At 49.1% G+C, this 25,431-nt stretch overlaps 1 protein-coding gene across 1 annotated transcript in view; it reads left to right on the forward strand.

Annotated features, from left to right (window-relative positions):
* LOC144123026 (uncharacterized) overlaps nucleotides 1–25,431 on the forward strand; it is a 253,091-nt gene that overhangs the window by 100,933 nt on the left and 126,727 nt on the right. Inside the window, exons 8-10 of the mRNA XM_077655952.1 lie at nucleotides 105–230; nucleotides 18,890–18,922; nucleotides 24,892–25,047. Of these exons, the coding sequence (XP_077512078.1) occupies nucleotides 105–230; nucleotides 18,890–18,922; nucleotides 24,892–25,047 (315 nt within the window). The remainder of the gene's footprint in view (nucleotides 1–104; nucleotides 231–18,889; nucleotides 18,923–24,891; nucleotides 25,048–25,431) is intronic.

Genomic DNA, 25,431 nt, shown 5'->3' on the forward strand with positions numbered 1-25,431 from the left:
GGATCACTGTCTTCAGAAAAACCGGTTGGCATGTTGACCAATCTTTATGCCGCTTGCCATGACGAGAGGCTTTACATTCACATGTCTATCTCTTTGTTCCGAAGATACCCAGCCGATCACGGCACCATCTCCACGAACTGTCAAAACAATGTCACCACAGTCGACTCCCCCAGCCGTCCCGTGGACCACGCCGGGTGCAGGCACAACACCGACAACAACCACCACTACGTGTAAGTGTTCGTCCTTCAACTCGTTTCTTCGGCCGTCTTGCTGTTTGCCTGCCAAAGTATATTCGTGTCTGCCACCAATTTGGAACATATGTTCTTGTCATGAGCAAGAGAGAGAGAGAAAAACGTTATTTGGTCCATTAAGGATTTAGTTCGGCCTTCGCCTTCATCGCTGCAGACTCTTTACCTTCAAAGCAGGGTTGGACCCCTAGTCCAGGGCTCCACTGAGTCGCGCTGTTTAGCTTCCTTTGCTTCATGAGCAAAGAAAATTCTGGACAATGAGTCGACACGAGGCACAAAAAGGCACCAGTGTCCTGAAAAGTGGTCTCCGCAGATTTTGCTCACGCAAATAATCAGTGAAACTGTAAACGTGCGCTAAACAGGATTCTGAACTCGTCTTTTTACCGCGATAAATCTATCTAGACGTTCCCAGCATTCTTACAAAGTTCCAATTATTGTCCTGTGTGGCCGATTGCCCTAGTTAAATCGGATTAAACGTCCCGGCTCCCGCATTTATTTTTTGAACTCAACGCGGTAGGTAGGCAGTGTCAACCAACGTGTCAGCCAGTCCCGCGGCGGCTTGCCGCTGTGCCATCGGCGGAGTGATACGTAAATCGAAGAGTCCACGTGTATTTTTATCTCCGTGGGCCTAACTTGCGGCTATATTATCTGCGACAAAGAACGTTTATTTACAGAAAGCTGAAAACAAAATAAAGCCAAAGCGAAGCCGCCATGGGGCTGGCTGACGCGTTTGTTGACTCCGCCTACCTACCGCGTTCAGTTAAAAAAAAAGCGGGAGCCGGGGACATTTAACCCGATTTAAGTTAGGCAAATTGGCCGCACAGAACAACAATTCGGTGTTTCTAAGAATGCCCGGAACGTGTAGACAGAGTTCCCGCGCTAAAAGGACGAGTTCAGATTCCTATTTAGTGCACCTTTAAGGCTAGTCGTTGTCATTATTAATTGTTGTGGTCGGCCAAGCACAACCGTCATTGCGGTTAGCATTTGATCATCACTTCTAACCTCTGTTCCTAAATTTGCGACTTGAAAAAGCTCTACAGATTCGCTACAGCTTCTTTTACAGTGAATGCTGTAATAGCTTCGTCATCAGCTATTTAGGGGGCACAACGGCTGCCGTAACGCGTTACGCGCAAGGTTATGTAGAAAATTAGAAAATTGGTTTTTGAGGAATGGAAACTGCGCAGTAATTTCCTCACCCGAACCGCGCTGTAAGGGAAGGGATCAAGGAAAGAAAAAAGGAAGTAGGAGGTACCGTATTGGAGGTCTCCGGAATAATTTCGACCACCTGGGGATCTTTATCGTGCACTGACATCGCACAGTGCATGGATGCCTTTTGAAGCGAGAAGCTTCACTACGCCAGCTTTTCGAGCCGTCAGAGGGCCCGCAAGTTTGACCTTGAATGTAGCTAGAGGTCACGGTGGCCGCAAGTTTCACCTTGAATGTAGGTAGAGGTCAAGCCATGAGCATAACTGGCGCACGGTAGTCAGGTTCTACATATGACGTCGCTACAGCAGCGACACCAGCTGCCGTTACACCATCTGTCTCGACTTTGACCTTAGACCTTGGCTATTGGCCTTTGACCTTGAGCTCCACTCAAGCGGGAAAGCGTCTGCCGGCATCGCATGCGCAGGTCATGAAAGTGGGTTCTGCAATAACGCCGGTGCACTTTGATGCGTTCAGAGGAAAGCTATGTGCGATCGACGCGACGCCTGACGGAGACCGACACTCGGGCGGTGCCCGTAAAGGAAGGAAAATGAAATTAAAATTCGGTTTAAGGAAAGCAAATTACGCCTGTCTCACATATATCGTCTAATATACATTGGACGTCCGAAGCGCGCTCGTAAGGGAAGGAAAATATAATAATAAAGTTGTTTTCGAGGAAATGAAATGACGCCTGTCTTCCGTATCTAGGTGGATACCCGCACCGCGCCCTAAGCGAAGCAAAATGAAAGTTCGTTTTAAGAAAAGGAAATGACGCCTGTCTCACATTGCGCCATTTCCTCCCCCCCCCCTCAAAAAAAATAATTTCTTTTTCAATTCGGCTTTCCGAAATTATCTCCAGGGTATGCGCGTCGTTTGAAACCGGATTTGGTTCCATATCTCCGCATACAACGAACAATAATACAGTTCCAAATATCACCGAAGCTATATTAAATATATACTGTCTTGTGTGAGCGCCTTTGATGTCGTTTCGAAGAATACAAGATGTTTAACAAACAAAAAAAATTAGCCTACTACTGTGTGTGTGCCAGTATGGCTACCTATGGAAACCGCCACTCGCTCGAACAAAAACATAGACAGGCAGATGCATCTTTTCGCTTTCGCCCAGGGTGAATCAAAGCTAAACCACCAGCAATTTTTGCTTTTCGCCCCATAGAAAAACGGCTGCCGCGGTCGGGTTCGGACCCGGGTACACCGGCGCAGTAGACGAGCGCCGTAACAACTGAGCCACCGCGGCGGCTGTTACGCGGGCTGCTTTTGCATTTTCTCTATACGCGGTTGGCGTTCACCTACAAATAAAGTGACTGGCAGTGACTGCCTACAAAGTTGAGCTTGGAATGCACCTTTGCTTTCCTCAAATAAAATAAAATTGGTTTTTGCGGAAAGAAAATGGCGCAGTGATTGTCTCATCTCCACCGCACACTCGAACCGCGCCGTAAGAGAAGGGAGGAAGGTGGAAGTGAAGGAAGAGAGATAGAAGGAGGTCTTGTAGTGTAGGGCTCCGGACTGATTTCGACCACCTGGTGATGTTTAAAGCGCACTGGCGTCAAACACCACACGGGTGCCTTTGCGTTTCTCCTTTGCGTTTTGCTTCCATTGAAACGCGGCCGCGAATTTTATTCCCGGTCCTGCCGTATTCGCAGTACAGACGCTCCGCTGGGTTTGAGGAAAAGAAAAACGCGCATCTGGCTCTCTTTCACGGTGGACACCTCAACCATGTCCTTAGGGAAACACGAACGCCTACTAAGAGCTTGTTTCTAATCATTAGCTGCATTACATAACACCTCCCATACCACATACTCACTTAGCGCCAAACACAACAGTCAGACATCCTAATACGCACATCTGTCACTTCCGCCCTACGTCTTCCACGGACGGTTAGCACGAAACGCCTCCTGGCCACTGGTACCCACAATACCGCGATCGAATTAGTAGAGATTGAACGCATCAACCAAATAGGCCGCCTGAATCACACGGAAACAGGACAACGCCTACCGTGACAGCTCCCCTTCAATCCACCCATTCCCAACCCAGAAAGTCCTACACCTTTCATGATTTCTCTGCACACGCAGGATCAGATATACCAGAAGCCCCTACCGCGCAACACGAGCGCTAGCCTCCATTAGGGTAGGCGGCTGGTTCAAGCGAGCTATTACACCAAAACACAGCAACCGCTCCAATATCCTTTATGTCGACGCGGCAGAAAATTTTTCACGGCAGTCGCAGCCTATGAAGAGGCACAGTGCATGGATGCCGCCGCTACTATCCGAACTAATTTGCCTGCCGAGGAGGAACGAGCCGCCGTCGCACTTGCGCTGGCCCACTTCCCAGGCCGCATACCGCCGCTACCTAAAGAGCATGGTGACGCCGGCCACACACCGTAATCTTGCCACAGCCACCTCTCTCGACCGAACGGTTACTCTGTCGTGGATCCCTGGGCATGCTTCGATCCCCGGTAATGAGCGCGTTCATGCGCTGGCCCGAGAACTCTCCTCGCCGACCCCGGACGAATAGGCACCCAAGACCGCACAAGAGACCACATCGGTCCTTTCTACATATCATCAAATCAGCTCATTCTACAAGCGTAACCGCATGATAGTGCCACCACCTCACGGTTCATTGTCGCCCTTATGCAGGGCCACATGGCGATAATCACAGACGAGCTGTTTTATCTCACCTTGCCGTCTCTCATGCTTTCACCCCATTTTTCCTCCTCATTGTAACACCTGTGGCGTGCCGAGATCCACACTTTTTTCACTACCTGTGGGAATGTCCTTCACCACAGGCAGTACCCCGCATCCCCAATCCCACTCATTCTTTTTGGGATTCTGCTTTACGGACCGTTCAGCCCGCCGGCCAGAAATGGCTGGAGGATCGGGCTTTATCTGAAGCTCAAGTCCGTGCACACATTGACCAGTAGGGGACACCCTCAAAGATTTCTTTTTTTTTTCGCCTAATAAAGTTGTTTCTATCCATCCACTCCCAACCAATCCTATGGAAGCGACTCCAGAAAGCAGATAAACATCAGTTACAGCGAAACAACAAACAATAACTGAAATAACAATTACTAAACATGAATGCAACAGCAACAAAATATTTAAAATGAAAGCAGTGATAAGCCAGCAAGAAAATAACACATAGCGATGTTCCTTGTTAGAGAGGAAAAAAGAGATGTAGGTACAAATGAACGAAGCTAACGACAGTTTGAAGTAAGCCACGATGGGCAATTAACAGTGAAGGGTAAGCTGTTCCTGTGGTAAACTGCAGCAGATCGCACTGTTTATTTACCGTAGTTAGTACTTACCTTTGGTAGTAGAAAGTGTAACAGAAAGCATCCGATAAATACAACTGACTATTTATCTTTCGATTTTCATAAACCAAGACAATTTTATCACTGGCTTCGTTTATTGATTTTCCTTCCTTTCATAATTTTTTTCCAATGTCACCGCCTAGGCAAACCAAAGGAGACTTCATTAGGCTCTTCGCGGAGGCAAAAAAGATGGCGGGACAAAACACCCTAGCGGTAGCAGGCGATTTCAACGCCAAGAGTCCAAGGTGGGGCTACCCTAAAGAGAACAAAAAGGGGCGCGGCATATGCACGGCGGCAGAAAACGCGGGTTGCGAGCTGCTAACCGACGAAAACCTACCAACTAGACAGGTAAATAGCGTGAGTCCAGACACGTGTCCTGACCTAAGCTTTGTAAGGAGCGCCAAGAACGCGGAGTGGGAGAACCTGCTCGAGAACCTTGGCAGCGACCATCACATACTAAGAATCAGCCTCACGATGGAAAACGTCCGGAGGAAGATTGGCACGGCCCGGCTGACAGATTGGGACGCCTTCAGAGCGCACTGCAGACAGCTCGAGGGAAACACCATCAGCTCAGCAGAGGACTGGAGCCAACAACTAAGGCAAATCCAGGACCTTTACACTAAAGAAGTCGACAGAACAGAGCATACACCCGAGGTGGACAAGCGGCTCCTCAAGCTATGGGAGGCAAGACTCGGACTCACCAAGCGGTGGAAGAGACAGAAACTCAACAGAAAACTCAAAAAGAAAATTGCGGACATCACCAGGCAGACGGAGGAGTACGCGAACCAGCTGGCCAGACAGGGATGGCAGCAATTCAGCAATTCGCTGAGCGGCATCCTCAGCACAGCTAGGACGTAGCAGATCCTCAAAGCCCTCTTTGATCCGTGCAAAAACAAGTCAGAAGGCAGCAAGGCTATACAGCGGCTAGCCCACCAGTACCAAGGGACGGACGAACAACTATTAGAAGAAGTCAAGATCAAATGCTACGGCAGAGATCAGGTCGAAAACTACAAAGAAGAATACGGCGGGGAAGACAACCCCACTATGGACAGACCCATCACGAGGGAAGAAGTAGTAGAAGCGATCAGATCGGCAACGAAAAACACGGCAGCAGGAGCGGACAAGATCCGGAACTCTCTGATCCGAAATCTCAGCGACGATGCAATCGACCAACTAACCAAATACCTCAACACACTCTGGAAAGAAGGAAGAGTTCCGGCGGAATGGAAACATGCCGTCGTCGTAATGATTCCGAAGCCAGGCAAGAAGCTACAAATAGAGAACCTCAGGCCGATATCCCTCACGTCGTGCCTGGGAAAACTCTACGAGAAAGTAATCACCAGACGAATTCAATCTTATCTGGAGAAAGAGCAACTGTACCCGGATTCAGGGCCAACCTCTCTACACAAGACGTGCTACTCCAACTCAAGGAGGAAGTGCTCGAGACGATGCCAAAAGCGGGAGAAAACGTGGTCATGGCCCTCGACATAAAAGGGGCATTTGACAACGTGAGCCACGAGGCCATCATGGAGGGCATAAACAATACCAACTGCGGGAAGAGAACCCACGACTACATCAGGGACTTCCTAAGCAACAGAACAGCAACAGTGGGCCTGGGCGAGCTGAGAAGCGACGTCTTTCACACCCCAAGGATCCGTCATATCGCCCTTCCTCTTCAACGTGGCAATGATTGGCTTAGCAAACAGACTAAAGAAGATCCAAGGTATCCAGCACGCTATGTACGCCGACGACATCACAATCTGGACCACTCAGGGATCACTCGGTGAAAAGCAAGAGAGGCTGCAAGAGGCTGCCACCTGCGTGGAAAACTACACCAAAGAACGGGGCCTACGATGCTCGACGGAAAAATCAGAACTCCTCAGAATTGGTAAACATCCCACCCAGGCAACACTAGAAGTCACCATCGAGGGACAACACATCCCCGAGAAGAACATGATTAGAATTTTGGGAATGTGGCTGCAAAGCAGCCGCAAGTGCAGCCACACCATCAGCCTGCTAAGCAAGGCAGCGGAACAGGTGGGCCGCATGATCAACCGAGTCTCCCAGAAAAGACACGGAATGAGAGAGGAAGACACCCTCAAACTCGTCAACAGCCTCATCGTCAGCCGAGTCACGTACACCCTGCCGTACCACGCAACCACCAAGACGGAAAGAGAGCAAGCCGACACCATCCTCAGAAAGGCTTACAAAACAGCCCTCCACCTACCCAGAAACACGTCCAACGAGAAACTCCTGCAGTTGGGCGTCAGCAATACCTTCAGCGAACTCGCGGAAGCGCTGCTGGGTGCACAGACAATCAGACTCGGAGGCACCCCCGCAGGACGGGCGCTCCTGAAAAGGCTGGGTCGGGACACGCGCGGACTAGTCGATAGATACGCGGAGGTTCCGGACCACCTCAGAAAATCCTTTAACATAGGGCCTATGCCAAAAAACAACACTGTCTACACAGACGCTGCCGTCTATCCATGCGGAGCAGAACATCCAGCCGCAATGGTGGTAGTAGACAACGAAAGACACCTAGTGACGAGCGCCACGGCGAAAGTCGCTGGCGCAGCGGAGGCCGAGGAAATTGCCGTCGCGCTGGAAGCAGCAGAAGGCTATAGGACCGGCCGCCTCCTAAATATTCTAACAGATTCTAAAGAAACGTGCAAAAACTACACGAAGGGCAGAATTAGCAAAACGGCCCTCAGGATACTCAGCGGGGTAGCCCCTACCGAGTTAAACAAACCCAGACACAATCTGATTTGGATCCCAGGACACGCGCGGGTAGAGGGAAACGAAAGGGCAGACAGCCTAGCTCGAGGCGAAGCAATCCGAGCAGGACAGACTAACTCCCCGGAGTTCCATCTGCAAGCCTGCGAAGGGGGATACGCAGAACTTTTAAACTTACACAGGGGGATCAGAATCAAATATCCACCACCACACAAAGCTCTGACAAAGTAGGAGACCACCATCTGGCGTAGACTACAGACAAACACCCTCTCCAACCTACACACACTCAACAAAATGTTCCCATCACAATACAGGGCCACCTGCCCGCGGTGCGGAGCCACACCCACATTTTATCACATTACTTGGGAGTGCGAGCGCAACAAAGCATTCCACAAACACAAACACCCGAGTGCGGAGCAATGGGAGAGCCGTCTCACCAGCAGCGAGCTCACGGCCCAACGGGCCTTAGTGAGGCACGCGGGTGATTCAACACGGCTCAGTGGAGCCCTGGAATAGGGCCCACCCATGCTGAAGAGAAGACTCCGATCGCCTGCGCCAAGAACGAAGACGACGGAGCTTTCAAATCCGCGAATCTCTTGACTGTATCAATAAAAGTTTTCACTCACTCACTCCAATGTCACAAACACGCGGTTGAAATGTGCGCTGATGGTAAAAATGCTCCCCATCATTTTTTTTTCTCCATCATGTTTATTCTTGTTCTTTCTGGTTAGAAACAATATGAACAGCGCTTTATGCTTGTCTCTTTCTTCGTCTCCCAATAAAGAATACCGGCTCCTGGCAACAGAATTATAATTACGCACTGTTTGAGCCATTCTCTGTAAATCGCTGAACTCGGCGGGAGATGCGTGCAGTATTTAGCCATTTATTATTCAGCATTGTATGCGCTGTCTTCTTCCATATCTTTGCTATCACGTGTGGTCCTGAACTGACGTATTTGGCGTTTCGCTCTGCGCATTGATACATCGTCTGTCGGCGCCACTAGAACATCCGCGAAGAGAATGACTGCATCGGGGCGACTAAAGTGATTCCGGATATGTTCTACTTCGTTAATGACTGGTTCCGTTTCCAGCACTACGTCTTTCAAGCACGTTGCAAATACTAGAAGAGGCCGCTCGAGATGGGAAGAGCCGCTAGGGGCTAAAGGTTGGCCTGCAGTTCTGTTATGCACCGCAGGGTGCTTCGGTGCCTCCGGGAGCTTCTTCCTTCCTCCATCTTGTTTTATAAGGAAGCCCTCTCATGGCGGTAGAGATTAGAGAGATTTAGTTTCACGTACGTACAGAGTTCACGTACGCAAATATCAGACGTCTACGTAGCATACGCTCCGGTCGTTTCAAACCCTTTTAGTTTCACGTACGAAACAGACGTCGCGCGTTCTCCCTAGAGCCATCTACTGACAAATGAAGACACTGCTGTAGCCAGGCTAAGACAAGACGAGTCAAAGCGAAGCCAATCGAACTGCGTCGGAGCACTGCTTCGTTAGGCTTAACAGCTGGGAAATCGCCCCTATATCTGAAAAACAAAAGCTATTTGTCGCTTGAAACTTTATGCGAGGGTAAGAATGGTGAAATCGATGGCGAATACAACAGTTTAGAACACGAAATCACGTCGAGGGATTAGCGACGAAGCTGTTATCGCTGTGAAGCGGCGGGCAGGGCGCCGCCATGTTTGTCTACGCTACGTACGCAAGCAACGCCAGACCGCAACGCAAAAACCCGAATCTCACGTACGTACTCGAGACTCGCGCATACCCTTTGCGTTCGGCGCATGCGCACTGGTCACCCGTAAGAACTCTACGTACGTGAAGCCTCTACGTACGTGAAACTAAAGCTCTTTATTGTCCGCGTTTCGCCGTGCTGCAGCATCCAGCCGATTGTAAAACTTCCAGTCCCCTCGCCCGTCTGTCCGGCGCGCCCCCTCGGTTTTCGCGCAGATCCAGCAGCTTGTTCTCTTGTCCGGGCTGCCTCTCCCGCACTTCTGCGCACCGCGTGGCCGCGGTGTTTAGGGATGGGAGTTCCAGCTATGAAGCTGCGTCGTGCAGGTCGTAACAACGCTGGTCGTTGCGGGCCATGGCTCGCTGTAAGTGGTGGGCGTCAAAATTGCCTCTTATGAGCTGGCTCGGAGTACAACGCGACCACACTGCCGCGCAAAGTGAGGTTTGCGCTTTGCATCAAGCGACCGTGTCACTGCACAGCGCCAGAGCGTTCCACACCACAGCTGGGCGCATGTGAAGACTCGCCCCTGACGTGTCAACGCCACCGACGCGCACTATCACCTCTCCAACCACACACATGTTCGTGAGCCTTACGTCGCCGCTGGCGTGCCGTGTCGCCGTGCATGGACGGAGACCGGCGATCTCCCGGCCCGATGGGTGCGGACACCCCATGGAACCGCTGCGCACGCAGTATCTTGACACAGTGTGAGCACGTGGCTGAGGACTCCTCGAAATATTTGAGTTTCGAATAGGAGTTCCTTCAGAGTCCATGACAAGTCGAGATATTTATATTGACGTGGTTTTTTTCTTGTATGGCCTTCGCAGCCATTCTCTTCTCAAGAAGCAGCAGAAGAATGCGGCCATCCGCTGCGTTGTCGTAGTCATCAAGCGAATTGCTAACCACAAATGCCTGCACGCTGATTCGTGGCTGTTGTGCGCCAAAGTACGCTGCGGCCTATTTCGTCGAGAAACCGACCCATTCTTTCTGCAGAAGCGCCGTTTCTTAGAAAAAAAGTTTCTTCGCGTGGCGTTCGTAATCGAGAAATGAGTGTCCTGACGCCAGCGACCTTTCCTCCGGAGGTCTGTGGATAAGCTTTTTGCGGCGTTGGTTCGGGGATTAGCATCTGGAAGAAGCTTGTTGTGAGGCACCGGTTAGTATTCCGAGTTGGTGTCATAATAAAAAGCGTCAATAAGGTGGAAGAATCAATCTGCCGCAGCGCCCACACCTGATTGGCCGAAAGGCCGGAAGGGGATGTGGTGGTTCTTATGCCGCGAAAAGAATCCAAGAAACCGGACGGTGACGTCCGCCACTTAGCGTACGCTATGCCACTTTAGCTATGCTCAAGGACGGCCAACATGGCAGCGCGCTCTCAACGGGAGCCTCTTGCTTCGAAGTGAACTCGCCGGTGTGACAGCGTTTTTCGGCACGTGGACGGGCTATAATCTCTGTACAGGGCTTGCGATTCGTCTCATCTTGACTGTATGAAATAGGATGTACCATAAATTTGGCCTGTTTTTATTTAGTTGTACGTTTCAGAAGCTCCTAGACCTAACGAGCGCCGGTTTGTTGTTCTCGCCGGAAATTGTTCTCTTCATTCAAACCGGAAGGTGCCAATATATCACCGCAGTTATTTCTGCTGTGTATGTTGAATGATGCAACATAAGCCATAATGACCCACAAAATTCTCGCGTTTACTGCGCGCAAACGTGCACATTCTCTTATAGAACTCTTTATTAGCTGTTGAAGCGTACTTCTTCATGATCCTGTAATGGCTGGCAGCGTGAAACTAGTCATGTGAACGCATGATCAGTCGCCAGCCACGTGCTACTACTTCGACGCGTTGGACATGCCAGAGGTGATTTTTCGGCGCCCCTTACGGTTCCCGATAGCCGCAGTGGTGTGGCTGTGCCTTGAGCTCGCGAGTTAGCTGGAACGTTATTTTCAGGCGTCAATGTGGGCATGCGTGCATTCCGTACCATCTCCAACCTATGAAAACTTCATCTGCGAAGTCTCCCAATACATCCACGAAGAGAAACACACCAAGAAGATTTTTTAGCACATCATTTTTATCTATTTGCTGCAGAAACATTGAAAACCTTACAGCGGCATCTCGCGGTTCTTGCAGTGCCTGCATAAAAGGAATGAAAAACGTAAATTACTGTCTGCACAGCAGTTTGAACTCAGCGCCAACTTAAATTACGTTCAGCGATGTTGCAGACGGCGAGTCATCACAGCATCTTGATTCGGCACCACACGCGTAAGCGCGCATTGTGCAGCGAGCGAGTGCACGCCACAAATTTTACTCTCCGTTCCCTTTTACCCTCAATATAAATGGAAAACGGCACGTTGTGACTACAAACTAGTTGTCTTTTATTTACCAACGGCCATCGGCGGCTGTAGCGGCGGCCTGGTGTCACATAAAAAGAATGCGTATTTGCGTATATGCGTAGTTTCTTCTTTTAAGTATGCCTCCGTCCTTTACGATGCAGAAAAGAGTATCTGAACTATTGTTTCTATTTGCTGCAGTCTATTGGGTAAATAAAGCAGCTTTTATATTGCCCGTTTAAAGTGGAATCCGATGCGCAACTAAACTTGTGGTCGAATATTTTTCCATCGCATTGGTCGCGTTCCACCCCTCGACAAAGGGCGATAGCGCCCCTGGGCGTTTCCCTGCGGCAACCGCTATGCAGTGACATCCTGCCGCCGCTCACAGTCGCACCCGAACCGACATCCGCTTCCGGCGTTTCGACCAATCAGGTGTGGTCGCTGCAGCAGATTATGACGCTCTTAATTATCACACAAGCACGGAATACGGCCCGTGGCCTCTGTTAGCGCTATCCCATTGGCGACGGTGACCAAGATCGACGAGCGTCGTCCGGAGCCCACGGGCTTGTTGCGCGCCGCCAGATTATCATTATTCTATAGTAACCGTTCGCAGTTTCAGGAACAGGGTTCGTTGCATCGAAACCACTGCGGCTCATTCAGCTGTTGAGGGAAACCCTGTGACGATACATGCCTCTTCACAGCCGAAAAACAATTACAGGATTGCACTGAAGTCTGCTTAAGAACGGAAATTTTTCTTTCCTCTCTTTCTCCCTAGTTTTACTTTTTTGTATATATTTTACTTCTGTGTTTTTTCATTTCTGTTTTTTTTGTTACTTCTCGTGTTTTTTATTTTTTAATTCTTTTCTTTTTGCTTTTATTATTTTTCTCTTTTTTATTATTTTTGTTTTTAAACTTGTCTTTTTATTTCATTACATACATGCTGTTTCTCAACTCTTGATCGACAGTTCGTGCGGACAACTTCCAGACAAATTTCCCTCCAGAACATGCGTCTACAACTTCCGTGCACGCCACTCATGAGACAATTAAGAAATGCTTTCGCCTTAAATATAACCGCTTGATGCGATCACGTCTCTTGTCTCTTTTAGCAGCAGAGATCGTCGAAGAACTGTGCATTCGAACCCTGACAACAAAGAATTTTTCTTACATTTCTCAGATTCTCTCGGATCATAATTGGCGGTTCACCAATATCCCTCCAGAGAATAGTGTATAACAGCTGTATCTTACCGGTACTCACCTACGTGGCAGAAACGTGGAGGCTGACGAAAGGGTTCAATTTAACTGAGAACAATGCAGGCAGCTATTGAAAGTAAAATACTCTGTTTAACGGTAGGAGAGAGAAAGAGGATACTGGTTGGTCAGGGAACAAACGCTGGTTAATAACCTAGCTGAAATAAAAAGGAACTGGCTTGGGCAGGGCAAGTGATGCAAAGGCATGATAACCGTTGGCGTTATCATTAAAGGGACACTGAGGAGAACCCTATCAAAATTTTTTTGTTATCAATATCTGATAGTTCGGCATTTCATGGCTTTGTTGCCGCTTGTCCGGGAGCGAAAGATGCATTTATTTCAAAAAAATTTGGATTCGAAGTTGAAAATTTTTTTCCCGCCACTTCGATTCAAACTCGAGAACTCTTATGACGACACGGAGAACTCTTATGACGCCACAGAACGGAGTGACGTGAAACCTGACGTAAACGAAGACTCCGTGATTTCTGGTGGCTAGCGGTGAGGTCTAGCAGCTGCCGAAATGAAAGCTACCGCCGCCGCACGTTGAAGGCGGGGATCGGGGGTCGCTACCGTCGCTTCGTTTACGTTTGCAACGACGTCTTGCCAGCGTTACGATGGATCCCGTTCCCGAACCCGACGACGTAGTTTTCGCAAAAATTCCGGCCTGCATTTCAGCGACCTCAGCCCCACAGAGCGTGCAATGTTTTTGAGGGAGCACGGTTAGGTTAGCGACGGCGGGTGGTTTCCCCCTTCCTCAGAGAGCAGCCGTTGCAAACTAAATATTATAAACCCACTGCGGGGAGTCGCAAGGGGCCAGGACAAGGTCGGCGCCTTGCGCCCATCGGAGACTGGCCGGGGCTTTGGGGCCAACGGATTGTGATTCCTTGAACGGCGCGGTTGCACGGCGCAGCAGGCGGCTTCGAGGTCTCCCACGGTTGCAAGGGCCAAGGTATCTATTTATTTTTTGCCACAAAAAACAAATGGGTGCTCAAGGGCGGTCGCGTTTAAAGTCGGCGGCTTGAAACTAAAGCCGGCGCACGACGCTTCAAAGGCTTCCGCTAGATCCAACGGGTCCACTGGATCTGGCTCTCTCTCCCACTTGCCTGTACCTTCAGATATGTACTGTAAATGGATTAAATTAGCCGAGCTCGAAAAGAACAGCTCCGCCCAACTGCCACAGCTATTGAATACAACGCGCACCTCACCGCGGAGCCAAATCAGCCTGGCCGGGCCGGCGGCGGCTGGCGCACTCGGCGCTAAATAGAGACATGCCCCAATCTCCCCGCCAGTGCGGTCAGAGTGCGCCGAAGCCGCCGAACGCGTCGGCGTGACTTCGCCGTGCAGGGCGCGCGCGCGCCTCGCCGGAGCATAAACGCGCCTTAACAGAGCCTGCGCTTAACTGCTAACCAACGTATTCGGCGGCGATAGCGACATCCATGGGAGCCACCGAAACCCCCGCCCACTCATTGAATAAAAGAAAAGATATCCTGTGCCGAGGTTCGGAATCGAACCAGGGCCTTCGGCGTTTGAGGCGGAGGCGCTGCCACTCCACCACGACGTATCAAGCTGCAGCCATCAATAAAGGCGCATCTAGTGAATGCACTGTTCTGATGCAGAAATCTCCGCGCTTTCGCTAGGTATGTCTTGGCCTAACAGAGCTAGGCCAACACCAATTTTTCAGAACTGCCTTGTACCTTGTCTCCCGTCCCTAATACACGATTTCCGTTAAGTAGTTTGAAGTTGACTGGCACAGCCGGGAATGTTTCGCCGGGCAAGCGTGCGAATACACAAGTGCTGCCTTGTACGATCACCGACCATCGTGCCATCATAGCTTTTCATCGACCGTGACGATCATCTGACAAGCCTTAACAGGCTCCTTCTAAGGTTAACTAGCACTTGAAGCGGCACTTGGAGTTCCTCTGCTGTTCGGCGCTTGTAAATCGAGGCGCGTCAAAACGAAAACCACAGGGCACGCAAAGCTCAGAGACGCGAAGCGCCATAACAAATCGAAACTCTCCTGGCCGCCTGTGGCGCCGCCAAGCATCGGTTTTCTTTGCTTCCAATATTCAGGTTGTCTTTTGCCTGCCTTCCTTGTGTGATAAAAGTGCACTATTGGTTTTAAAACAAAACTTACTTCTATATTGATCTGCGCAACCTACCTTTGTCAGCCTCAGAGATTCGAGGTCAATGTAGGATGGAAAATTCCTCCAAGGTAGCCTCTCTGGTCCTATGGCGTCACCACGCTTGTACTTGCGAGCTTTGCCTGTGGTGGCGATACCTGTATCTTGGTTCTTGCTATTTTCTACCTTACAAGAACTTTGTTTTCAGTAAGAGCGGCGTTTTTGTGATCAGGAGCTGGTATTCTATCGATACAAGCCAACTTCAATATCTCCTCAGTGTCCCTTTAACGTTGGCGTTGGGTAACGAAATGAATTCCAAGAGAATTTCGGAGGAAGCCAAACGCATCCTTTCAACAAACCTAATTGATCGAAAAATATCCATCATGTGGATACCTGCGCACGAATCTGTTTTTGGCAACGAGGCTGCACACGCGCTCGCTCGAGATCTCTACTACCGAGGGACCGTAAACAGCCCGGATGCAAGGAAGTGAAAGATTGCACCATTACTTGCCACGAACGTACCGAACACTATAAATTACATAGAAGGATATTTCCACCCCAAGATCGGTCTCTATCTAATAATAAGGCGTGCATTTGGAGGCGGTTACAAGCTGTAAACTAAATCTGCCCAGTCTGGGTCAACCTGACTCAGACCAGGGATGAAAACGACTCTAAATATATAAAAAATAAAGGCCGCCACCGTCTGGAAGATGATCAAGTAGCGAGCGTTAGCTGTTTGGTTTACTAGACGAAGAAAGCGAAGAACGCGCGGCTCGTCTCGAGAAACGGAATGTAATACCCATTGAAATGGGATGGATTGCCACCATACTCGGCTACGCGTGCACGCACGCCGCCTAGCGGAGCGATCGACGCCTAGCGCCATCAAAGAAATTACGATGCACGTCTACCGCTTGTCGAGTTACAACACCTAAAGATATGTCCCAAACGAAATTTGCTTTGTTTGGCGGGTCAAGGTGGGCCTAGAAATCGGCTTGCGGTGCGATAAGGTAACGCTTCAATTAGTGATTGCATGTATACAGTGTTTACCTATTATTTAATTCTGGTTTTATTTCTATACCATAACCTATAGGGTTTTATTTGTCTAGCAAATTCAATACACAACTGTCCCCGGATGGGTACCCCTTGTCTTCGGAGTTTTGTTTGTTCTTGTCTTGATTAAAGTAGACCCATCCTTTTCATTGCACAACTGCTTACTGCTCTATAATTGTTTGATCTGGAAGTTGGGTATTTTTTGACATCCGCCCACCCCTGTAAAACCCTGGTTGGGGTTGACAGTATGTTGAAATAAAATAAAATTATATAGCGGAACGAATGTATGAATGTACAGAGGTCCTGTAACGGAATAGTTTTTTACCCGTTATAGGATGTTTATTGTTGAGGGGTTAATAGAATGGAATGGGAGGGCACAGCCAATTTCAATGGCTGCCATCCTGGATTCAAGAAACCGAAACTATGCCGCCATTTCGTACCCTGACGTCATACTCACATAATTCCACATCTAACCGTGACGTCATCATTGACACGCGGCAGGTGGTTGTTTCTACAATGCTATTGTAGATAGCGCTACAAGTCTTAGTGCGAGATGTGCTGTTTTCAAGTTGCTGCCACAGATGGCGCTGCGATCTCAGGATTCTAGCAGACCCCACGAAATCTCAAAACATCATGAGTAAGACCTCACGCTCTTAAAAAATCGTTGGAGGCGCTTAGATATCTATCAATTGCTAGAATGCGAAAGCCGTTTGCGACTCATTGCACTGACTTGAGTTTGCCGCGCCTAAATTCATTTCACGACAGACGAGAGCGTGGCACCACGTGACCTAGGTCACGTGACCTAGGTGGCAATGTAACGGAAGTACGGTCACCGACCTAGGTCTCGTGACTTAGGTGGCGATGTAACAGACTTACGGTCACCGCGAGTAGAAGCCATTACAGGCTATCGTCTTAAAATTGCGATGAAAGGGGCACTCATCACATAATTTGGGACAGCGCCGATTCCCCAAGCGACGGCTTAAGCATCAACACTGGGAAGTTTCGCTGCGGAGCGTGGACCCCGCCATTCAGCAGCAAGCCACACGCGTGGCGGCTGAGGCCGTGAGGAAACAATGAATCTTAGTCTGCGGAGCATCCCCTACCCGCGTGCCAGACCTGCGTGCCGGGACCGCGGTTTTTGGGGCTCCTTCTCGGTGGAAAATGGAGTTCTCATTCATTCATTCATTCATTAATTCGCTGATTCATTCATTCATTCATTCATTCATACCAAGAGACGGCAAGCGTAGCAGGGGGCGGCAGAAAATTAGGTGTGCGGATGAGATTAAGAAGCTCCATCAATGCGAAAGCATTACTAGCCTATATTAGCGGGGCCGTGTCACAAAATCGTATCATCAAAATATCTCGCCACCAGTTGTGAGAAACTCTGAAGAGATTGCGTCAAACGAGTGGCTTTAATCGAAATATGATGACGTGAGGATGCTGCGCAAAAAAAAGTTGATAAAATGATTAGTTAATTATTTAGAGTCAAAATGTACGCAAAGTGGGCGGAGCTGGGTCACTGTGTGGCGCGAAATATGAAAAAAGGAAGTGTGGGCGGAGCCAACGTGGCTGGAAATTTGAAAAACCGGACGTGTGTACGGAGCCAACGCCTGGCGCCAAATTTGAAAACCAGAAATGGGTACTCAGTAAATAATTTAGTGTGAAAGAAAATAAAATGACGCAAATAAGGAATTAAGGCTGAATTAAGAATGAATTAAGGAATTAATCAACGCTTTCACTTTTCTCTAATGCTGGTAACCGCTGCATTAGATCCGCAGCATCAATTTCTTTATTTACTTTATTTAGGAATACTGTAGCCCTCAGTTGCAGGACAGGAGAGGAATTGTCAAAAATAAAAACATACACAAAAATCTTAGGCATCGGCAATGCACTATTCTAAATCATGGCCAAAGCATCAGCACAAAAGCAGCAACGAATAGCAGAAAAGCAGGTAGGAATGCTGTAATGCAGATACGGAAATTTTTACTTTTCTCGTTGCCTATAGTGTAATTTCAAAGAACGTTCAAATTATGCATTTTTGTAGTGCTGCAGCGCAGTATGGAACGCCATTGCACAAATTTATAGAAGATGTGGTGAAACAGTTAAGGAAGCCATTTAGGGCTGTACTAACAGGCTGTGTTGTAGCACTGTGGTCCAAACGCGTGCTGCGTTTTAGAGGAAATAGAATATAAGTTTATTTGTTGATTTTTATTTGATTCCTACCTATCTGAAGAAAAAACAATTTTAGACGTTGTTATTCTCGTCTTGTGTCTCCCGGTTCCAGTTCGCAACATTTGAGCTTGTCTGATACGGAATCGGTTCTCCGCGAACTGGAGCAAACGAAACGCGCTGCGGTTCGCTGGATTTTTTTCGAGTTTGTCTCCTAAGTACACTTGGTGAGGGCTACACAAGGAGGAGGCATGCTGAAAAAATAGGCGAAAAAGTGTATTGTACGCAATTAGCTTCAAATTGCTTGGTCCATGCCGCATTTTTTTCTCACATAACACAGTTTTCGATACGCTGTAGAGAAGACCTCGTGCACATGAGCGCGCCAGCAGAGTTAATGATGAATAATCACACCCAAATTTAAAGCTACACAGATTCTACAGAGTCCTCGCGAGTTGTATAGTCAAAGGAAAGCGCTGTGCTTCTTTTTCATGTTATATAAATTTGCAGGGGTCAGGTGGTCGCAGATGTAGCATAGTACAATGTTGATTGGAGATATAAGGAATAGGCCTTTGTATTGCAATGGGCGTAATCAGGCTGATGATGATGATGACGACAAAGTCATCTGTCAAAGCTGTATAACTCTGGTTTAGAGCCTATATGATAGCGCCTGGGTGGACTAACGAGAAATTTCTTCCTTATAACTATACATAAATATGGTCTTTTCATTTTCAGACCGGCCCTATAACAGTCAGTACGTAAGGAAAAGTAAGTTTGTATTTTTGAACAATATTGCCTTCAACATGCTCAGCTTTGTGCAGTGCAGATATATGCCTTGATACAAAGAAACGCATACAGCGATGCGCACCCATTCCCATTGAACACAGAGGGCAACTCCGCGCAGTTATTGTTTTCAGCAAAAATATTAAAGCCGATTTAGCTTACTTATCCGAATGCGAAACATGTATGCGAGCGCGTCGCATTTCATTTCTCTTTCTGTTCGAGGCTATAGACCTTCTAGTTCAGGCTTCAGGCTTCAGGACGGCGAAATCGGAGATCCGGGACCTTACTGGTAGCGAACTGTAGAATTTTAGGGACGCTTAATGCAAGTTAAGAGGGCATGTTAGAGGTGCGTTCTGGATACACTGCGCACAGATGAATGTTGATGAAGACGACTACATGCAATGCACATCATTAGGGAGTGGTAATTAATACGTGGGGGGGGGGTCGGTTGCGTCGATGGCATAGTGCTCTCGCGGCCAGCGAAGCTGGCCTTGGGTTAGAAACCGCATTCGCGACGCAGTCTCGGCCATATTTATTTTATTTCTTTTCGAGATTTGAAGCTTTAGTGCTAAACCAAAACATGGATTCTCTGGTTCCTCCAATCCGTAATGTTAACGTCTGTCCGTCAGCAAGAGAGTTTTAAAACTTTCTCGCTACTCTATTCAGACCCGTGACGTGTTCACCGAGACGCGCTACTTCCTACTTTTTTCAAGCGAATGGCAGTTCAGCATGGCTTCTGTGATCCACCCTTGAAATTCGGAGTCGACGCACGCAATTTACCAGCAAAATCGGCTGATGAGGGCGACATCCAATCTCGAAACAACCCTGTCACGGATCTCTCCGGAGAATACTCGGACCCAAAGAATGGACTAGGCGACGGGTGTACCCACACAAACGCACATTATACACGCTACGTGGCACACACACTAGAACACAAAACTAACAAAACTAACAAAAAGCACAAAGACTATAAATACACACGACCCGGGCACACTGCTACTAGCATCTACTACTAGTGTTCTACTATTAGCGGTCGGCGTTCGTGCTCAGGGTTGGTTCGGTGTGGCTACGGCGTTGTATGGATCCAGTAGGCGGCGTCGAGGCGGCGTTCGCCGTGCTTGGGCTGGCGTCGCTAGCGGTGTTCTACGTGCTCGGGCTGGCGTCGCTGGCTGCGTCGTACAAGCTCCCGGTCCAAGCGCCCGTGGAGATGATGCCGGTGTTGTTGGCGTTGGGGGTACCACCCGGATGGGTAGCAACAGCGCTGGAGACACCCCTGGCCGTAGCAGGTGGTAGCGTCCTCCGTTGACTCCCCGGAACGGGCTCAGGCACGGCAGGAAGTCCACGATGCGATGCCGTAGAACGCGAGCTCACCGGAGCAGTAGCCGGCGTCGCTCCCTTCCAGCCAAAGTGACCCTGACACGCCGGAGCCTCCGCTTCTCTGCTGTTCCCCCTCGGGCCTCGCGCTCACTCGCCCTTTTATAGCCTCGGTGTTAGTCCACGTATGCCTTGTCGTAGTCTTCTTCTCTTCTCCACCTCACCGAATGCTTCTTCTTCTTTATTCTTCGGTTAATTCGCGCCGTCTTCTTTACACCTTTTTCCTTTAAAATTTAATTTAGGCTCCTTAATATATGTGACAAGGGCCCCCTCTCTCAAGAGTTTTCCATGAAACACTGCTCCCGTCATACCCATCTTCAAGCCATCCAGCCAACCGACTATCTTCTGTGGCGATTCTGGACCCAGCACAGACCACACCGCAGATGTACAGCACACATCAAACGCACACAACTAACACAGCACACTAAATTGCGTTTTCAGAACACTAACACACCACTGCCGCTGTCCGTACCGAGTCCTTAATAGGCATCTTTGTGTCCACAACACACTCCCTTGTATGATCACATAACACCAACAACAGCAACAACAAAACAACAACACCAAAAAGATACATTGTCATAGATAGCTTCAGCTGTTTGACTCTCTTCTTGCAAAAGTACGGTTCCTAATGCTCTATCTGGTACATCAGTGCGAAGAACAAATTCTTTATCCAATGCCAATAGCCACTCTTTTAAACGGTGGTTCGATGGCTGGCATCTTGCCCAGAGGTACAGGACCCTTCGGAATTTAGAGGTGGCACACGTCACATGAGCGAACAAAGCGCTTAACGTCACTCTGAACACCCGGCCAAAAGAACTCCTCGGTGATCCTAGACACCGTTTTTTGAACACCCTGGTGTCCGGCCATAATGGCGTCAAGTCCTAAGCGTAGCACGGTCTCTCGCATATCTCTTGGTAAAACCAGCTGTTGGACCCGCCTTCCTGAACTAAATATGCATTCCCTGTGCAAAAGACCATTTACCAATTGATATTCGAAGGACGTCCGACTCTTCTTTCTTTTCACCTTTTCCCCGACTCTTTGGAAGCAGGTCTTCAGGCTCGGGTCTTCTTTTTGCCTAATTGCAATTTCGCCCGGTGTTACGCTCAAGCACATCGCACCAGGAGTAGAGAGCGGACGCTTCGTTGCTCGGGCTGTCGCTTGAGCTCTTGTCTCCACTGCCGACTAGAAACTGACTGCACCCGTCTGAGCTGTCGCAGGCCTTTCCTCCTTTGAATGTTATTCAACGTCGAGCATCCTCCACTCGGGATCGGGGTCTTCGACACTTCTTGCACCTGTAATATTTCCCAGGATGACATCGTATATGGGTTGGTCTACGCATTTTGCCACAACCTGTCCAGTATAATATGGCGTGGACACAAGAATCCTTGCTTCAGGAAGGTACCTCACTGTGCTATGTACAAGAGTGACGGCCGACCCTTCCCCTGTAAGATCCTCGTCCTTCACCAGGCTTCTACGAACCAAGACTGTGTTAGCTCCGCTGTCTCTAAGCACCAATATAGGACAGTATCCTATTTGCCCAACCACCACTGGCATTGCTGCTTTCGACTTGGGTGTTCCACTCACTGCCTCATTTTCCAGCGGCGTTTGTTCTCCTTTCAGCTGTGGGACTTCGGGTGGCATGACAAGTTCTACCTTAGCGTCGACAACGCATGCAGCGCGGTCCTGCGTTCTGTATCGGCACTCATCCAGAGTATGACCCCTCCTCTTACAACCCTGACACAACCTGTGTTTTTTGGGCAGCGCTACAAGTTCGACAGTCACGACAGTCAGCTGCACGGTGTCCCACCTTGCCGCAGAGAAAACACCTTACTGGCGCCTTAGATGCACCGCCATATGCTCTTGGTTTTGCCGCATTATTCTCTGGGATTTTTTGGGTTTCCTCCTTTTCTTAGCCCTTGAGCCTCGAGGAATTGGTCTGCAGTGTCGGCGAACTCTTCAACGAACACAACTTTCTTTCTTTCAGGAATAGCGCCAGCTTTGAGCTGCAACACGCTAAAAATTGCCCTGTGACTAGCTTGTCACGCACACCTTCAAAACTCCTTTCTGTGTTTGACATATCAAGCCACCTATCAAAATAGTTGTTCAGCTTGCAGGAAAACTGCTTCGCGGTTTCCGAATCCTCACGTTTCGCGGTTCGAAATCTCTCACGAAAACCCTTTGTCGTAAGCCTGAATCTTTGGAGGAGTGCCTACGGTGTGGCTACGGCGTTGTATGGATCCAGTAGGCGGCGTCGAGGCGGCGTTTGCCGTGCTTGGGCTGGCGTCGCTAGCGGTGTTCGACGTGCTCGGGCTGGCGTCGCTGGCTGCGTCATACAAGCTCCCGGTCCAAGCGCCCGTAGAGATGATGCCGGTGTTGCTGGCGTTGGGGGCACCACCCGGATGGGTAGCAACAGCGCTGGAGACACCCCTGGCCGTAGCAGGTGGTAGCGTCCTCCGTTGACTCCCCAGAACGGGCTCAGGCTCGGCAGGGAGTCCACGATGCGATGCCGTAGAACGCGAGCTCACCGGAGCAGTAGCCGGCGTCGCTCTCTTCCAGCCAAAGTGACCCTGACCCGCCAGAGCCTCCACTTCTATGCTGTTCCCCTTCGGGCCTCGCGCTCACTTGCCCTTTTATAGCCTCGGTGTTAGTCCACGTATGCCTTGTGGTCGTCTTCTTCTCTTCTCCACCAATCATCTCTCTCCACCTCACCGAATGCTTCTCCACCAATCATCTCCCTCCATCTCAACGAATGCTTCTTCTTCCTCTTCTTTATTCTTCGGTTAATTCGCGTTGTCGTCTTCACCCAATTTTCCTTTAAAATTTTATTTAGGCTCCTTCAGAAGAGCGTGTTGTCGGGCAAGTTGGCTTTGCATGATATAGAAGAAGTTAGCGCAAAACTTAGACGAAGACAGAGAAGAAACACACAAGACGACAGACTCGTCTGTCGTCTTGTGTGTTTCTTCTCTGTCTTCGTCTAAGTTTTGCGCTAACTTCTTCTATATAGGCTCCTTAATATATGACAAACCCGTTATCTGTTGGGGTGTCTGAAGCCAGCTATACCTGCAGAAATAAAATAAATATGGCCGCCCCTGTGTTTCGGACCCGCTGTGGCGGGAACAGATCAGCTTCGCTGGCCACTGCACAAGAGCACGACGCTTTTCCGCAGCCGACCACCCCTCGTGTTTAACTGCCGCTCCTTCGCCCTGTGCATTGCATGCCGCCATCTTAATTCTCTTCTATTCCTGCGCGATCGATCCAGAACACGCCGCTGTAGCAGTGCCCTCTTAATGGGCTTTAAGCGGTCCCAAAATTTTATAGTGCGCTACCACTGAGGCCTCCAGTCAACCATTTCACAGACCTCTGCCTGAATCGTTACCTTGGGACCCTAGCCTCGGACCGAAAGCGAAGTGAAAAGTGACGTGCTAGTGCACATGCTTTGCATTTGGCCGAGTAGGCCAAAAAGTCTCGTTTTCGGTGAGTGTGGACTCTTTGGGATTAGTCAATATGTTCCCTACCGGTGCAGGCTAGCCTCAATTTGTCAGCAATTTTTGTTTAGGCCTGCGGCGGGTATATTTATGTCCCTCGTAAAAATAGTCTAGATGTTATCAAATATGTGTAAAACTAATAAGAATCCATTCAGTGCCACCTGTAACAATTTTATTCTTTCGTGGAAGTTTCGGATCATTCGAGAAACTTCTACATAGTAATAGAGTAAATAGAACAGCACAAAACGTTGCTGCCGAAACAACAGCTACACTGTGCAAGGTTTTGCGGTCGTCTCCTTTGGAAGACTGCATTCAGAAATTAGACAGTGTATAAAATTCTGGCTTTAAAAAAAAGCGTAACTTGGAGTTACTCTTCTTTCAGTAGCAGAAAATGCCGCTATATTTATGCAGTGCTAAGAATTCTGCCAAACGCATAGCATCATGCCGAAGCCGACTCAGCTGATGTCACTTTTTACTATACAACGGTTCGGAAGATTAGGGCCTTTCGCAGCGCTTTTCGTTTCTTATTTGTGAAGCAAAAATAAATGTTTTAGTCATACATTTTCGCATCGGGTAATGACGGGAATTTATTTCCGTCGCTCTTCTTTCCCAAATAGGCTCCTAGGCCCTTCCGCCGAAAGCGGAACACATGATGCGACGTAATTAACAGCGGTTCAGTTCATTTTTCATGAGACTGTCGTCACATAAGTTGACTAGGAAACGCGCGCACATAACTGATCGGAAACACCTTCGACAGTACATCTTGGTTGACAACAACAGTAGGCGTTTATTTGTATGTTTTCAATCAACTAAGCGACTAATAAAAATGAAGGAAATTAAGGTCACCGTCAGGCGCGTGGTGTAGCAAACGGTCGAATACATAAAGCGCAATCATTTTCGCCCAGGTTCACCGAGCAGTTAGTTGTAGCCGTCGAGATCGCAGCGTTCAGAGGCTGCTAGCTGAAACCGCTCAAGGCACCCCGTCTGCATCTTGTGCACTCATAGGCAAGACGTGGTCATTGCACTCGGGTAACCCGCTGCACTATAAACGTACTTCTTCGATTGAGCTTAGCGCGTCGCTTTCCCTTTGCGCAGGCATCTCGGGTCTCCTGTGCCACACAGAGCTCACCAAATACCTCACATATGCGGTGCCTGGAGCGTGCGACTTCTTTGTTGCCGACATCAACATCTCCACCCCGAGTCGGCACCCACACTACTCGCCCTACATGGCTACAGTCCAACTGGCCGACGGTACCTCTCTCGAACCCGCAAGTTATTGACGTCGTAAATTTCTTCTCAAATAAGAGCTAGTTTAACTCGATCACATTTTTCTGCCGTCATCCCAGAAGTAAGCCAGCTAAATGCACTAGAACATAAAACACGGGACGCCGGCTGTCAGGTGATTACTTTTATTATTTCAATACAGTGCAGCTTTTACGCGCTTGTTCCTGGCTTGACCGTGGTGGTCGGCGGCGTAACCAGCACAGCTATAGCAAAGCGAGAAGCACGGCGAAGAATAAAAGAAGGGATATAGTGATGGGAAGAGGAGGAGTGTTTAGTGGGGGAGGAGAGAAAGGTGAAGCGCAAAGTGGAGGCGGTCAAAATTATTCCGGAGCCCTCCACTACGGCAGCTCT

This window comes from Amblyomma americanum, chromosome 3 (assembly GCF_052857255.1).
Source record: "Amblyomma americanum isolate KBUSLIRL-KWMA chromosome 3, ASM5285725v1, whole genome shotgun sequence".
In the NCBI taxonomy this organism is placed as follows: Eukaryota; Metazoa; Arthropoda; class Arachnida; order Ixodida; family Ixodidae; genus Amblyomma; species Amblyomma americanum.